Below are 17,722 nucleotides of genomic sequence, written 5' to 3' on the forward strand. Positions count from 1 at the left end.
TAAAAGCCAACTCCCATGGTCATGCCAAACACGATCTGGGACCAGGCTAGCTGTTCTATGAGTAATCCTACAGAAGGGAAAAATCCATTGTTTTCATTAGAAATGTTTTGCATGTCAGCAGTCAAGTTTTCAAGATATTGGACTTTCAAGAAGCAGAAGTGTCACCAGCCACACCATGATGATATAAAATGCACATAAAGATGCATGTACAGGAAGAAGGTAGTCATGTTGTTAATATGGTCGAATATTAACAGCAGTTATCACAGTGTTATTAACTCTAAGGGTTATTAGTTCAATAATCATAGGTAGAGTTAGTTGACATTTCAACTTGAGTTGTGTGGTTAGAACTAGTGTGATACTGGATTGTTTGCGAGTATTGTTACATGCACACAACAATATGATTATTGTGAAGTCAGATTGATATAGTTTGTAAACGTTTACATGCGTTGCAAGAAGAACGGTTCCCTAATAATCTTGTTAACACGACATCTGAAATCAGGCTACATGATAGGACTATGATACATGCAGAAAAAACTAGTGAGGGGGAGGCTCTGCTGGCACATGCTCAGATCAAACACCAACCAGACCACTCCACCACCAACCAGACCACTCCACCACCAACCAGACCACTCTACAACTTGAGTTGTGTGGTTAGAACTAGTGAGGGGGAGGCTCTGCTGGCACATGCTCAGATCAAACACCAACCAGACCACACCACCACCAACCAGACCACTCCACCACCAACCAGACCACTCCACCACCAACCAGACCACTCTACCAACTTGAGTTGGTTAGAACTAGTGAGGGGGAGGCTCTGCTGGCACATGCTCAGATCAAACACCAACCAGACCACTCTACAACTTGAGTTGTGTGGTTAGAACTAGTGAGGGGGAGGCTCTGCTGGCACATGCTCAGATTAAACACCAACCAGACCACTCCACCACCAACCAGACCACTCCACCACCAACCAGACCACTCCACCACCAACCAGACCACTCTACCAACTTGAGTTGGTTAGAACTAGTGAGGGGGAGGCTCTGCTGGCACATGCTCAGATCAAACACGCCACTGTAACTCTGATGAAGCTGTTTACATGTCCTAAAAATTGCATCATTATTTGAATGCTCAGTGTTTGAGATCAATTAACACCCTTTACCGTGGCACTTTGAGACTTATTTTAAACTGCAAAACCCTTACGCACCACTGCACTTTGTATACCAGGGTTGGCTGGCCTTCTCTAGTCACTTGTAGGCTCAGTCACTGGTATACTTTTATTTACAAAGCCATTTTGGGTTTACTACCTTTTTATTTGGGCATTTGTATTGTTCAGAAATGTGGTGGATACTCTTCGTTCGCTGGACTTTATCCTGCTAACTGTTCCAAATGTCCGAACTGAATTTGGTAAAAGGGCTTTTATGTCCTCTGCGCCATCGTCTTGGAACACTTTACAAAATACTTTTAAACTGGAAGAACTTGTCCCGATTGGTGTTTTTAAATCACTGATGAATGATCTTGAGACTGATTTCCTGACCTGTCAATGTTTTTGTTATACTCTTGTGAATTCTACGGTTTTTACTAGATTACTTGTAGTTTTTCATGTTGTTTGTCTGTATCTCAATGAGCCCTTCCTGTTTAAATAAATAAAAGATTGAAAAAAACTTTTTTAGCATCGTCGTATGCCGATTGAAGATAAGCAGAGAAAAGGTGACTAATGTCGTACTCGGCCTACTGCCATAAATCAGTTTAATATCAGATTGTTAGTGTGCATGGAAACGTAGCCAGTGATGTAGTAAACGGAGGGGTAACAGAGCAGAAAGCAGCAGATACCTGGGCTGTCTTTTGGGGAGCATCAGGTGACGGCGACTCTGCAAAACAATAAATGGAATGGATTTGAAATGAAATTAAAATGTTAACAGTTCGAAAATGGAGAGGGAATGGAAAACATGCTTATTAATACAATTATAGTAGTATCTCTCCCATTACTAGAAATTATATTCAAGAACCTGAAATCACATTTATAAAACCTGAGAACCGTTTTTGCCTACTAAACATTTTATAAAGAATGAAGGAGTGAATCCTAACTTCCATGAAAGTTCAGTCTCCCATTGAGATCAATGCAAGTGAAAATATGATTTGCCCCGACTATACGACTCAGTGCAGTAGCGTGACTATACGACTCAGTGCAGTAGCGTGACTATACGACTCAGTGCAGTAGCGTGACTATACGACTCAGTGCAGTAGCGTGACTATACGACTCAGTGCAGTAGCGTGACTATACGACTCAGTGCAGTAGCGTGACTATACGACTCAGTGCAGTAGCGTGACTATACGACTCAGTGCAGTAGCGTGACTATACGACTCAGTGCAGTAGCGTGACTATACGACTCAGTGCAGTAGCGTGACTATACGACTCAGTGCAGTAGCGTGACTATACGACTCAGTGCAGTAGCGTGACTATACGACTCAGTGCAGTAGCGTGACTATACGACTCAGTGCAGTAGCGTGACTATCCGACTCAGTGCAGTAGCGTGACTATCCGACTCAGTGCAGTAGCGTGACTATCCGACTCAGTGCAGTAGCGTGACTATACGACTCAGTGCAGTAGCGTGACTATCCGACTCAGTGCAGTAGCGTGACTATACGACTCAGTGCAGTAGCGTGACTATACGACTCAGTGCAGTAGCGTGACTATCCGACTCAGTGCAGTAGCGTGACTATCCGACTCAGTGCAGTAGCGTGACTATCCGACTCAGTGCAGTAGCGTGACTATCCGACTCAGTGCAGTAGCGTGACTATCCGACTCAGTGCAGTAGTGTGACTATGCATATAGAGGAACGACTCAGTACAGTAGTGTGACTATGCATATAGAGGAACAACTCGGTACAGTAGTGTGACTATGCATAGAGGAACGACTCGGTACAGTAGTGTGACTATGCATATAGAGGAACAACTCAGTACAGTAGTGTGACTATGCATATAGAGGAACGACTCAGTACAGTAGTGTGACTATGCATATAGAGGAACAACTCAGTACAGTAGTGTGACTATGCATATAGAGGAACAACTCAGTACAGTGGCGGGACTATACAACTCAGTACAGTAGTGTGACTATGCATACGGAGGAACAACTCAGTACAGTAGTGTGACTATGCATATAGAGGAACTACTCAGTGCAGTAGTGTGACTATGCATATAGAGGACCGACTCAGTACAGACTCAGCTCATTGTTAAAGGAAGGAAATAACAGCGCAGTAGAGGGGGATTTCCAGAACCAGCCTGTTACCACGGTGACCTGCTCGGAGTGAAGCACTAGTATTATGGGATGGTAAAAAAAAAAACAGGAAGCATCTGAAATGGCCCCCTATTCTATATGACCCTGGTCAACAGTAGAGCCCTATATATGGACCCTGGTCAACAGTAGGGCCCTATATATGGACCCTGGTCAACAGTAGGGCCCTATATATGGACCCTGGTCAACAGTAGGGCCCTATATATGGACTCTGGTCAACAGTAGGGCCCTATATATGGACTCTGGTCAACAGTAGGGCCCTAAAAATGGACCCTACCCTGGTCAACAGTAGAGCCCTACATATGGACCCAACCCTGGTCAACAGTAGAGCCCTATATATGGACCCTACCCTGGTCAACAGTAGAGCCCTAAAAATGGACCCAACCCTGGTCAACAGTAGGGCCCTATATATGGACCCTGGTCAACAGTAGGGCCCTATATATGGGAAATGGGAAATATAATACTGTAGCAACAGCACACATTTAACACCATGCAAGCCTTGAAGTTGTTGGCATTCTTTCTGCATTTAATACTGCCATTCTGGGTTTAGTAATGAATGGACTCCCAAATCAAACAAGCCAATAGGATCATACGATTTAACCAGATCCAGTCCCTCGCTAAATCCAAATGTTATTTTCTAAACCAACCTGGATCTGGTTAAAAGAAGGGTTTGTGTGACAAAAACAGACATGACATCATCAGTGATTTCGATCAATCACAGACTGATTACTGGAGACATACTGAACACACAGTACCTTCCTCTGCAAACACATACTTTTTCATCACCAAACATGACAGTGTGTGAGGGGGTTAGGGTTGGGGGGGGGGGGGGGGGGGGTTCACGGTTGCTTATTTGGCATATACACATGATATACAGCATGTTGAGCACACAGTGCAATGAAATGTTTACTTGCAGGTTCACCTCTCGACAATAGGAAAGTAATTAAGTGAGTAAAGGGTAATAAAAACAACAAAGCTCAGTGTGTGTGCCAATAACAAAAAGGAGACCAAATGAATAACAGAGGAGTCTCAACTCCATTGAAACAACTTTGCAGTCCAGGCTAAGTAAGCTTCCTATGTCTGGGGAATCTCCAGAACACCACCAACCAGACCTGGGAAACTGGCCCATATAAAAACCAGACCTGGGAAACTGGCCCATATAAAAACCAGACCTGGGAAACTGGCCCATATAAAAACCAGACCTGGGAAACTGGCCCATTTAAAAAACAGACCTGGGAAACTGGCCCATATTGTTTTTACTTTTGTGATTACTTTCATTGCATCCAGTTCCCCTTCAAGGTCCCCATTTTATCCAGGTCCCCATTTTATCCAGGTCCCTATTTTATCCAGGTCCCCTTCAAGGTCCCCATTTTATCCAGGTCCCCTTCAAGGTCCCCATTTTATCCAGGTCCCCATTTTACCCAGGTCCCCTTCAAGGTCCCCATTTTATCCAGGTCCCCTTCAAGGTCCCCATTTTATCCAGGTCCCCTTCAAGGTCCCCATTTTATCCAGGTCCCCTTCAAGGTCCCCATTTTATCCAGGTCCCCATTTTACCCAGGTCCCCATTTTACCCAGGTCCCCATTTTACCCAGGTCCCCATTTTATCCAGGTCCCCATTTTACCCAGGTCCCCTTCAAGGTCCCCATTTTATCCAGGTCCCCTTCAAGGTCCCCATTTTATCCAGGTCCCCATTTTATCAAGGTCCCCATTTTATCCAGGTCCCCTTCAAGGTCCCCATTTTATCCAGGTCCCCATTTTACCCAGGTCCCCATTTTACCCAGGTCCCCATTTTACCCAGGTCCCCATTTTATCCAGGTCCCCATTTTACCCAGGTCCCCATTTTATCCAGGTCCCCATTTTACCCAGGTCCCCTTCAAGGTCCCCATTTTATCCAGGTCCCCTTCAAGGTCCCCATTTTATCCAGGTCCCCATTTTATCAAGGTCCCCATTTTATCCAGGTCCCCTTCAAGGTCCCCATTTTATCCAGGTCCCCATTTTATCCAGGTCCCCATGCAACATCTCCAGTTCACACAGATAGCAGGCATGTGACTGTTTCTGTTCAGCCTCTCAGTAATACTCAATGTAAGACATTTGCTTCTGCTTTCACCCAGATTCCAAACTGAAACGCCAGGCAGCCGTCAGTCAGGCCACAATGGAGAGACACACACACTCGCACACACACACACACACACACACACACACACACACACACACACACACACACACACACACACACACACACACACACACACACACACACACACACACACACACACACACACACACACACACACACACACACACACACACACACACACACACACACACACACACACACGTGCAGTTTATGATGAGGGAGGATGATTTTCTTTTTCATGAAGATGGCCTTATTTCTATTACAGCATATTGGATGACTCTCATTCATATTCCATTCACCCAAAAATAGGCTATTTTTCCTGTACCCATCATGAGGTTGCAACAACCTAGCCTATGAATGAAAGTTTACAATGTCGAGAGAAAAATTTGAGATGACAGAAAATTACACAATACCACATTGCACACTCTTGCCTGCATCTAACTTATCTAGGGTGTAACCATTAATCCAACAGTTTCAAACGAGAGTTTCTATTGGACAAATTCTGGTGTTTTTATCCCCGTTTCATTTACTTCCGTTTATATGCTCTCTCTCTTTCTCTCTCTCCCTCTCTCTTGGAGGACCTGAGCCCTAGGACCATGCCTCAGGACTACCTGGCCTGATGACTCCTTGCTGTCCCCAGTCCACCTGGCCGTGCTGCTGCTCCAGTTTCAACTGTTCTGCATGCGACTATGGAACCCTGACCTGTTCACCGGATGTGCTACCTGTCCCAGACCTGCTGTTTTCAACTCTCTAGAGACAGCAGGAGTGGTAGAGATACTCTCAATGATCGGCTATGAAAAGCCAACTGACATTTACTCCTGAGGTGCTGACCTGTTGCACCCTCGACAACTACTGTGATTATAATGTTTTTGACCCTGCTGGTCATTTATGAACATCTTGGCCATGTTCTGTTATAATCTCCACCCGGCACAGCCAGAAGAGGACTGGCCACCCCTCATAGCCTGGTTCCTCTCTAGGTTTCTTCCTAGGTTTTGGCCTTTCTAGGGAGTTTTTCCTAGCCACCGTGCCTCTACACCTGCATTGCTTGCTGTTTGGGGTTTTAGGCTGGGTTTCTGTACAGCACTTTGTGACATCAGCTGATGTAAGAGGGGCTTTATAAATACATTTAATTGACTGATGGTTTAAAAAAATGTTTTTCAACAGAATTGGCGGAATGAATACACCCCTGATCACGCATAAAACACAGTTCACTTTCATAGCAGCCATGTTGTATTCATTCTAACCTCTATGCACTCTCCTCCTCTCACCTTTTCCCTTCGTCTGTGGACTTCAAATGAGCAACACATCAGCGGTATGTGACCAGGCGAAAAAAATCTTTCCAGGCCAAACCGCTACACACAGCCTAGATCGTTGTCCCCGTATTAGCTAAAGTAACGTCCTAGTCAACATAGCTGATAGAACTAATGGGTTAGTAAACCAGCTACAATCATGCAGTAACGTTACAGTGTGCAGTCAGTTTGCTTATTATACAGAATTTGAAATTATTTATACTTTTGTTATCAGAAAAATAAGAGCCAACAGTGCAGTTTTCTGCTAAAGAGACAGTCCATTATGGTCTAAACATAACAATATTGCTTGGCATGACCCCAGGAAAAGCTGATTCTAACAGCTAATGGGAACCAAAATAAATAAATGAATGACTGGCCGACATTGTGACGGATGTCAAGGATATGGACAATGTCAATGATAAGTAAATTAGATTTCCACTATCTAGAAAATGTATCTTTACTAATGTGTATGTACACCAGTGATTGAGATACAAGCATCCGAGTGGTATACTACAAATTAGATTCAATGAATTAGCCAGCTAACTTATCTAAATATTCTGAAATAACACATTTTTGTTGTTGTTGATAATCTTAAAATGGGCTCAACAACCAAACACAGATAGAAGTTTAGCTTTCTAAATGAACCAGACACTCAACAGCTATTTCCGTTTATTTATCAAAGTTAGCTAACTCATTGATCCTGCTTTGTAGTATACCTCTCTGACCAACTGTGATCTAACCCTCTTAGGCCTGGCTAACAGCTAACTCACCCAGGCTCTATCAAGGGCCAGGCTAGCAGGCTAAGGGCTAACTCACCCAGGCTTTTTCAGGGGCCAGGCTAACGGCTAACTCACCCAGGCTCTATCAAGGGCCAGGCTAGCAGGCTAACGGCTAACTCACCCAGGCTCTTGCAGACACAGCTGTGATAGTAGAGGTTGAGAACGTCAGGGTAGATGTTAGGCAGGTGTTTGAGTGACAGGAGCCTGCGGAGCTTGGAGGAACATGGTCGTTTCTGCAGCGTCACCAGGTGTCTCTCCTCAGACAGGGTGGTAGGTCTCAACTCCACCTTGTGCTCCTGTCATTACATTAGATCAACTTTATTGTAAGCCTGAAATACAGAACTGTTTTGTGCTAACATTCCACTCCTCATACTATGTGTCATATGCCAACAAGTAGATGGAGTGGAATGTTAGCACAAAACAAACTGGTACCCAGGCTACTTTGTAGTCTTGACAGAAATGTGCTTTACGTACAGAAAAAGCAGAGACTTGACATGGGTAATTCATCAGACACAAACAGCAAATTAAATGTGATATGACCAAAAGTATGTGGACAACTGCTCATCCAACATCTCATTCCAAAATCATGGGCATTCATTTTGAGTTTCTCCCCCCTTCGCTGCTATAACAGCCTCCATCCACTGTTCTGGGAAGACTTTCCACTAGATGATGGAACATTGCAGCGGGGACTTGCTTCCATTCAGCCACAAGAACATTAGTGAGGTCGGGCACTGATGTTGAGCGATTAGGCCTGGCTCGCAGTAAGCGTTCCAATTCATCGCAAAGGTGTTCAATTGGGTTAAGGTCAGGGCTCTGTGCAGGCCAGTCAAATTGGAACTACGCATTCGGGCAGGCAGCATTCTCCTGGCATCCGCCAAACCCAGATTCGTCAGTCGGACTGCCAGATGGTGAAGCGTGATTCATCACTCCAGAGAATGCGTTTTCACTGCTCCAGAGTCTAATGGTGGTGAGCTTTACACCACTCCAGCCAACGCTTGGCATTGCGCATGGTGATCTTAGGCTTGTGTGCGGCTGCTCAGCCATGAAAACCCATTTCATTAAGCACCCGACAAACAGTTCTGACGTTGCTTCCAGAGGCAGTTTCGGTAGTGAGTCTGGCAACCGAGGACAGACGAGTTTTATGTGCTACGCACTTCAGCAATGGGTGTGGCTAAAATAGCAGAATACACTAATTTGAAGGGGTGTCCACATACTTTTGTATACAGTGCATTCAAAAAGTATTCAGACCCTTGACTTTTTCCACATTTTGTTACGTTATGGGGTTATTCTATAATGGGTAAAGAAAATGTAAAAATGTAATCGATCTACACACAATACCCCAAAATGACAAATCGAAAACAGGTTTTTATATATTTCTGCAAATGTATAAAAAAAATAACAGAATATACCTTAATTACATAAGTATTCAGACCCTTTGCTATGAGACTCAGAATTGAGTTCTCCAACTTGGAGTCCACCTGTGGTAAATTGAATTGATTGGACATGATTTGGAAAGGCACACACCTGTCTATATAAGGTCCTACAGTCGACAGTGCATGTCAGAACAAAAACCAAGCCATGAGGTTGAAGGAACTGTCCGTAGAGTTCAGAGACAGGATTGTGTCGAGGCACAGATTGGGGGAAGGGTACCAAAAAATGTCTGCAGCATTGAAGGTCCCCAAGAACACAGTGGCCTCCCTCTTTCTTAAATGGAAGAAGTTTGGAACCACCAAGACTCTTCCTAGAGCTGGCCGCCCAGCCAAACTGAACAATTGGGGGAATAGAGCCTTGGTCATGGAGATGACCAAGAACCCGATGGTCACTCTGACAGAGCTCCGGAGTTCCTCTGTGGAGATGGGATAACCTTCCAGCAGGACAACAATCTCTGCAGCACTCCACCAATCAGACCTTATGGTAGAGTGGCCAGACTGAATCCACTCCTCAGTAAAAAGCGGATCAGTTTGCTAAAAAGCACCTAAAGGACTTTCAGATGATGCAAAACAAGATTCTCTGGTCTGATGAAATCAAGATTGAACTCTTTGGCCTGAATGCCAAGCGTCACATCTGGAGGAAACCAGGCACCATCCCTACGGTGAAGCATGGTGGCATCATGTTGTGGGAATGTTTTTCAGCAGTAGGGACTGGGAGACTAGTCAGGATCGAGGGAAAGAGGAACAGAGCAAAGTACAGAGAGATCCTTATGAAAACCTGCTCCAGAGCTCTCAGGAGCTCGGGAAGGTGAATCTTCGCCCCCCCAGACTAATAGGACAACGACCCTAAGCACACAGCCAAGACAACACAGGAGTGGTTTCGGGACAAGTCTCTAAATGTCCTTGAGTGGCCCAGCCAGAGCCCGGACTTGAACATGATCAAACATCGCTGGAGAGACCTGAAAATAGCTGTGTAGTGACGCTCCCCATCCAACCTGACAGAGCTTGAGAGGATCTGCAGAGAAGAATGGGAGAAACTCCTCAAATACAGGTGTCCCAAGCTTGTAGCGTCATACCCAAGAAAACATGAGGCTGTAATCGCTGTCAAAGGTGCTTCAACAAAAGCATTCAGACCCTTTACTCAGTACTATGTAAATGGTATATTTCAGTTTTATATTTTTTTATAAATTTGCAAAAATATCTAAACCTGTTTTTGCTTTGTCATTATGGGGTGGGTATTGTGATGTCATTATGGGGGTATTGTGATGTCATTATGGGGTATTGTGTGTAGATTGATGCAGAAAAAAATGTAACGTAACGTGGAAAAAGTCTAGGGGTCTGAATACTTTCCGAATGCACTGCAATGGAATGAGTGACCTGTCACGTGTAATGAAATGAGTGACCTGTCACGTGTAATGAAATGAGTGACCTGTCACGTGTAATGAAATGAGTGACCTGTCACGTGTAATGAAATGAGTGACCTGTCACGTGTAATGAAATGAGTGACCTGTCACGTGTATAATGAAATGAGTGACCTGTCACGTGTAATGAAATGAGTGACGTTATGTATTATATGTGGTGCTAAAATGTATTGATTTAAGATTAGATCGAGATCCAGTACGTCACAACTGTACCTGGAGAACCTGGTCAATGTAGACCCCCTGGACCTGAGGGAAGAGCAGCTCCTTGACCACCAGCATGGGAACAAACACCGCGCCTGCCCTCATCACATGGGGGAAGGGACACTGCTTCTGGGCTACATACTGCCCCAGTCTCTGGAGCACATTCTGGAGGGCAGCCTGGGTCTCTGGTCCCCTCAGCCACACCTCCCTGGCCTCAGAACCCAGCAGAGAGGTCACCTTCTGGGCCTTGGGTGGGGAAATGGCGGTGGAGGTAAGGGAGATGTCCAGCTGGGACAGCCAGGTTTGGAGCTCTGTGGGTGGGGTGTGGGACACACAGCTGGAAACCAGGTTACAAAGTAAGAGGTGCAGCTCTAGGAAGTGCTGTCTGGCTGGTCGGGAGCTGTTGTTGCTGTCTGAAAGGGCATGAGGGCTGCGGCTGGATTTGGCTACAGCTGTAGGGTCAGTGGGTGACTGTGGGACCTCTGTAGAGCAGGGAGGGGGAGCAACAGCCCGGAGCATGTTATCTGGCAGGACGATCTTATAAGTGGATAGTTTGAGACATTGAGGAGGGATGTTTTGAAGGTTCAGTTTGGTGGTGGCTGGGTTGGTGGATTGGGGAGGGCTGGATGATTTGGGGTGTGGTGTAGCAGTCTGGTCATAGGGCTTCTGATGGGCCAGGGGAGGGTGGTGCACGTTATGAGTAAACGCGCCAACTATCCTATGCCTTATTGAGAGGGGTTGGGGTGGAGTTGTTGATTTGGGACGTAGGTTGGGCTGCGGCGGATTGGGTGGATAGTGGTTGGACAGGGGCTGGGATGGATGGTGGTTGGACTGGGATGGATGGTGGTTGGACAGGGGCTGGGATGGATGGTGGTTGGACTGGGGCTGGGATGGATGGTGGTTGGACAGGGGATAGGATGGATGGTGGTTGGACTGGGATGGATGGTGGTTGGACAGGGGCTGGGATGGATGGTGGTTGGACTGGGATGGATGGTGGTTGGACAGGGGCTGGGATGGATGGTGGTTGGACAGGGGCTGGGATGGATGGTGGTTGGACAGGGGCTGGGATGGATGGTGGTTGGACAGGGGCTGGGATGGATGGTGGTTGGACCGGGGCTGGTGGTGCTGAGTTTGGGACTGATGGTGGTGCTCGTTGTAAGTAAAAGATCCCTCCATCACACATCTATCTGTAGCCGACATAATAGAAATATATTTATCTGACACTATTGACAATTTACTGTCCAGATGATCAGATTCACATTTCTTAATAACACCCACGGTGAGATCATGTACAAACACACCCGGCTCTGTTGTTGCTGCTGCCACCTCCATCTCTTCCTCTTCCTTAATAACCACTTTAGTCTGCATGTCGTCATCAGTCTTCACTTCCACCTCCCTCTCTGGTTCTTGCTGTGGTTCCTCCTCCTCTTCCTTAACCACTTTAATCTGCAAATCGTCGGTCTTCACTTCCACCTCCCTCTCTGGTTCCTGCGGTGGTTCACTAAAAACAGGCACTACGGGCTTCTTCTGTGTAGTGTCTGATCTGACTACAGTACCCAGAATCCTCTGCTGGACTACAGGCCTCTGCTGTTCTGAGGCTGGTCGGACTACATGGTTACCAATACTGTGATTGATTGATACAGGCTTCCCTTCCTCTCGTTCAGGGTCTCTCTCAGGCCTGTGTGGGTCAGATGTAGGGCCTGTTTCCTGTCTGTGTTGATGACGTCTGTGAGGGTCTGATTGGGTCTCAGGTTTGAGCACACAGTGTCCAGAAGGATGGCGGTCAGTTCTCTGAGATCCTCTAACAGGTAGAGACAGCATGCCAGCAGCCTCTAGGTAAGCCTTGTATGGAGCCAGGCTGAAAACATTGTTGATGACTGGCATGGGAGGAGAGGGAGACAGACAGCTATCGAGTCCTCCTCCCTTTCCGTTCACCTCTGCTCTCCCTCCCTCTGCTATATCTCCCTCTGCTCTCCCTCCCTCTGCTATATCTCCCTCTCCGTTCGTCTTCATCTTCTGTCGTTTCTGATATAGTTCCACATCAATGACGTCATCCCCATTGTCCTGTGTGTGTTTTGGTGAGGGAGAGTCTATGTTGATGGGTCGGTCTGAGTCCGAGACCCATCTCTTCAGCGTTTCTGTACCAGTAGTGATCATGTCTCCATACACATTAGACTGAGGGACAGGACTGTCTCGAAGCCTCACTACAGTAGAACCAGTCATTCCCCGACACGTGGCGTTGTGATGGTTACGTGTAGTTGTGTGTTGGTGGTTGTTCTGGTTGGCTGTAGTTTTGTGGTGGTTGTGGTTGCCATAGTTTACAGCAGTTGTACACATGGCTGTAGTAGCATGGTTGTTGCTGTGGTGGTGGTGGTTGGCTGGGTGGTTGTGATGGCCATAGTCAGCCCGTGACAGTGTGGTGGAGACAGTCAGTGGGGCTCCAGGGAGTGTGGAGTCAGAGTGTCCCCGAGATAGGTGGTGTCTCCTGGGGGAGGAGACCTGAGGAGAGGTGACTGGAGATCTGTACTGAGGCAGGGAGTAGTCCAGGGGTCTCTCAGTCCGCTGTAGGCTGCTGGGGGGAGATGGAGAGGCACAGGGTCTCTCTGGGGCTATAGCAGGGGCTCTCATCTGACCTGCTGCATTCAGGGGCATCCTGTACAATTGATGATAGGAGGGCTGGTCAAAACTCCTGAGGTATGGGTGGCTACTAGGAGCCATGTGGCTAGACATGGGGACATCAGTACTGTACATAGACTGGGTGACATGGTAGTGGGTGGGGGTTGCTGTGCTGGGAAGATGAGAAGCTAGGTGGGGTCCTGTCTGGGTGGGACTGGGAGGTAGGGGTCTTTTAGAACCTTTAGAGACCATAAAGGTCTCCTCCCAGTCTCTGTCTCTGTGCATTCCTCCTCCTGCATCTTTAAACCCTGCTCCACAACTCTCACTCTCTCCCTCCACATTTGCCTGAGGATGGTAGTAAAAAATGGGCTGTGTGACTGGGAGCTGGCTGTATTTGGCCACATTGGGAGAAGAGCGGCCCTGATAAACCTGTGATGTTACCGGAACGCCATGGTGCAAAGGGGTCATGGGTTTGTATGTTGTAGGGTGGAAGGGGTGAGAGGGAGGAGAGGGATGGGAGGGATGGCAGGAGGGATGAGAGGGATGGGAGGGATGGGAGGAGGGGTGAGAGGGATGGGAGGAGGGGTGAGAGGGATGGGAGGAGGGGTGAGAGGAAGAGCAGGAGGGGTGAGAGGAAGAGCAGGAGGGGTGAGAGGAAGAGCAGGAGGGGTGAGAGGAAGAGCAGGAGGGGTGAGAGGAAGAGACCAAGCTGTGATAGGTTGGACGTTTAGAGGGGATTTGTAAACGTTGGCATTGATCAGCACCATAGGGGGAGGCGCCTAACTGTGAAGAGAGGGGGTCACATGTAAATGAGGAGGGGCTTAGTACGGCACGGGCCGGGGAACATGGGTAACCAATGCTGTAGGTTGGTTCCATGAAGACAGGAAACCTTTGTGCCGATGCTGCTCTGTTAGGGATTCCATTGGGGTGGTGTTGGTGGTCCTTGCCATCTTTTAGAGGCAGTCTGTCTGATAGTCTCTCTGTCTCAACACCGTGCTCCGGCTGCAGAGCCCTGGGGTGGTGGTGGGAGCTAGGACTATACATCCACCCCTCATACACATTAAGATGGGGATGGATCCTGTGTACTCCCCCCCTCTGCTCCAGACTGTGCCTCTGTCCTACAGTACAGCCCAGCTCAGAACAGCAGGGGGAGGGGTGTCCGTAGAGCGGTTTGGGAACAGCCAGACTCAGACAGACAGAGTTCTCAGACTGAGGGGAGAGGCTAACTCCTCCAACAGGGGGCTGTTTCCTCACAGCAATGGGCATAGCGATGGTCCCAGGCCCGCTGGTGGGACTCCTCAGCCCACCTGGGCTCCTGGTGTAGTAGGTAAAACCCTGCTTAGCTGGAGTGTCCTGAGCAGTAGCAGAGACAGAGTTACTACCACTAACACTACTACTCTCAGTAGAAAAAGTCTCTGCCCTGCTGTAAACTATGTGGTTTCGTAACGACCCCTCCTCCGCGCTCTGAGGGGAAACCCCCACATTCCTCCTGTTCAGCAGCAACCCCTCAGAGGGGCTCCAGGAAGGTCGGAGGTCAGGGTCAGAGAGGTCGTGACCCCCGAGGTCATAGGTGAAGTAGGCCCTGTTCTGCAGAGCCTGGGTCTGGGGTGTGTGGTGGGGGGCAGAGGGGTAGTGAGCCAGGCTGGCTGGTTTAGAGAGCCCTCCTGCCTCTGTAGACGCCACGCTACCAATGATGGACCCTTCCAGCCGGGGCATCTTGCTCTGGACCACCGGGGCGACAGTGAAGCTTGGCTGGACTCGTTTACTGCTGTTGCTCATCATGTGTCGACTCTGTGGTGGTCCGATAATAGACCAGGATCTGAGACACAGGAGAGAATAGATGTTTATACATCACATTTCTCACTACAAATGCTGTTCAAAGTGCTTAACAGATATGAGGTCGTTCGGTTCAAATGATTTCAAAAGTTGAAGTTCTAGTGAGTTACTAGCTCCTCTGTCCCCATTTGATCAACTCTATGGTTACAAATATGATGAATATCAATGTTCATGTCTTTCAAATACAAGCAAAAAACACAATAATATAGTGTTTCTGTTAAAAAGAGGTCTCGGACATGAGGTCACTCAGGTCAAAAGTTCAACGTTTTAGTTCTTCTGATCTAGCCTGAAATCCAGACCTGTTTTGTGCTAACATTCCACTCCGTGTCATATGTCAAACAGGAGTGGAATATTATCACAAACAGACTAGGAACCAGGCTACCGCTGTTCACTTACGACAAACAACAAAACATCTCAACTCACAGTCAAATACCAAAACAAGAATAAGTACATCTGTTGAAAATACAAGCATCCACCTCTTCCTGTTCAGAGAGAAGACAAGTACAACATCACAAGGCCTTGGGAGCTTGTGAGGAAGAAAAAAAACAGATCACGATAAAATAGCATTTGTTCCAAAATAGCTGGACAAGAAGTAAAGTACAGTAGTTTAAAGCAGCCTCTGTTTAAAGTACCACCTTCTACATCTCCAAACAGTGCTGTAAGTCTCCAGCCCATTCGTGTCTTGTGTTTTGCTATATAAGGCAATAGGCAACACGTATGACTCATGCCATTTACTGTGGTGAGGTTGGAATGGAGACTCCACATGTGTTCTGCCCTCTGTCATCTCTGCTTTACACAAACGTGATTAAATCCCCCTTCGCCACAGAACTGTAACTTCAGAACATATTGGGGGGGAGTAAACTGAAGAATGTATTTCAAACCTTCTCAAGGAAACACCACCGATGCTTTGTCAGTAATACTGAGATGATTTATCAACCTCTTTGCAGAGGACATGGACATAACATCATGGTGAAGTAAACAGTCACCTACATTTAACTCATGTGGGCCACAACCTAGCCACAGACGTAGACAGGTCGCCTCATCTAGCGCACAGGGGTATTCTACAGCCCACGCGGAGGCGCTCTACAGCCCAAGCCGAGGCGCTCTACAGCCCACGCCGAGGCGCTCTACAGCCCACGCCGAGGCGCTCTACAGCCCACGCCGAGGCGCTCTACAGCCCACGCCGAGGCGCTCTACAGCCCACGCCGAGGCGCTCTACATACCACGCGCTCTACAGCCCACGCCGAGGCGCTCTACAGCCCACGCGCTCTACAGCCCACGCGCTCTACAGCCCACGCCGAGGCGCTCTACATCCCATGCGCTCTACAGCCCACGCCGAGGCGCTCTACAGTCTCATCTCTCCAACACCTCAGGCAGGAGGGACTGGTGGTTAGCTAGCCACACGTCAGGAGGATAGAGCAGAGATGTACACACACACACACACACACACACACACACACACACACACCACACACACCAACTGAAGAGAGATGTTGGCTTATGATTCATGACATATTACTTATTGACACGTAGAAAAGCAGGTTCTGGTACGGGGTCAGTCTGACCAGCGTGACCAATTAATAATTATCCTTCCTGCAGTGAGTTCAGGGGTGGACCTTAGAGTTCACTGTGTCTGCTGTCACACAACTTTCTGCTGTCACACAACACAACATTACATTCTCTTCAATACAACATTCTGCTGTCACACAACATTACATTCTCTTCAATACAACATTCTGCTGTCACACAACATTACATTCTCTTCAATACAACATTCTGCTGTCACACAACATTACATTCTCTTCAATACAACATTCTGCTGTCACACAACACAACACAACATTCTCTTCAATACAACATTCTGCTGTCACACAACACAACATTCTCTTCAATACAACATTCTGCTGTCACACAACACAACATTCTCTTCAACACAACATTACATTATCAGTGAAACAACACAGGAGGAAAACGGGCACATTGATTGACCGATACCAAGGAAAGCAGTAAGTCTATGAACCACAGTACATTGTGAGGTTACATACACTACACGACCAACAGTATGTGGACACTTGCTCGTCAAACATCTCATTCCAAAATCATCGGCATTAATATTGAGTTGTTTCCCCTTTGCCGCTATAAAACAGCCTCCACACTTCTGGGAAGGCATTCCACTTGATGTTAGATAATTAGATTAGGTCTGGCTCGCAGTCTGCGTTCCAATTCATCCCAAAGGTGTTTGATGGGGTTGAGGTCAGGGCTCTGTGCAGGCCAGTCAAGTTCTTCCACAACTATCGACAAACTATTTCTGTATGGACCTTGCTTGGTGCACGGGGCATTGTCATGAACTAGGAAAGGGTCTTCCCCAAACTGTTGCAACAATGTTAGAAGCACAGAATCATCTAGAATGTCATGGTATGCTGTAGTGTTAGGATTTCCCTTCACTGGAACTAAGGGGCCCGAACCATGAAAAACAGCCCCAATCTATTATTCCTCCTCCACCAAACTTTACAGTTGGCACTATGCATTCGGGCAGGTAGCTTTCTCCTGGGTGTTGCAACCAAGGACAGATGATTTTTACACGTTACGCGCTTCAGCGGTCCCATTCTGTGAGCTTGTGTGACCTACCACTTCATGGCTGGGCCGTTGTTGCCCCTAGATGTTTCCAGTTCACAATAATAGTACTTACAGTTGACTGGGGCAGCTCTAGCAAGGCAGAAATTT

The 17,722-nt window shown here is 47.3% G+C and overlaps 1 protein-coding gene across 2 annotated transcripts in view; it reads right to left on the reverse strand.

Annotated features, from left to right (window-relative positions):
* Positions 1 to 17,722, reverse strand: part of c2h15orf39 (chromosome 2 C15orf39 homolog) — a 36,781-nt gene that overhangs the window by 10,324 nt on the left and 8,735 nt on the right. For both annotated transcript variants that reach the window (XM_071119574.1, XM_071119584.1), the window contains 2 exons: positions 10,559 to 14,981; positions 7,616 to 7,790 (listed from right to left, as the gene is read on the reverse strand). In XM_071119574.1, the coding sequence (XP_070975675.1) occupies positions 7,616 to 7,790; positions 10,559 to 14,944 (4,561 nt within the window). In that variant the 5' untranslated portion in view covers positions 14,945 to 14,981. The remainder of the gene's footprint in view (positions 1 to 7,615; positions 7,791 to 10,558; positions 14,982 to 17,722) is intronic.

The sequence above is a fragment of the Oncorhynchus clarkii genome, chromosome 2 (assembly GCF_045791955.1).
Source record: "Oncorhynchus clarkii lewisi isolate Uvic-CL-2024 chromosome 2, UVic_Ocla_1.0, whole genome shotgun sequence".
In the NCBI taxonomy this organism is placed as follows: Eukaryota; Metazoa; Chordata; class Actinopteri; order Salmoniformes; family Salmonidae; genus Oncorhynchus; species Oncorhynchus clarkii.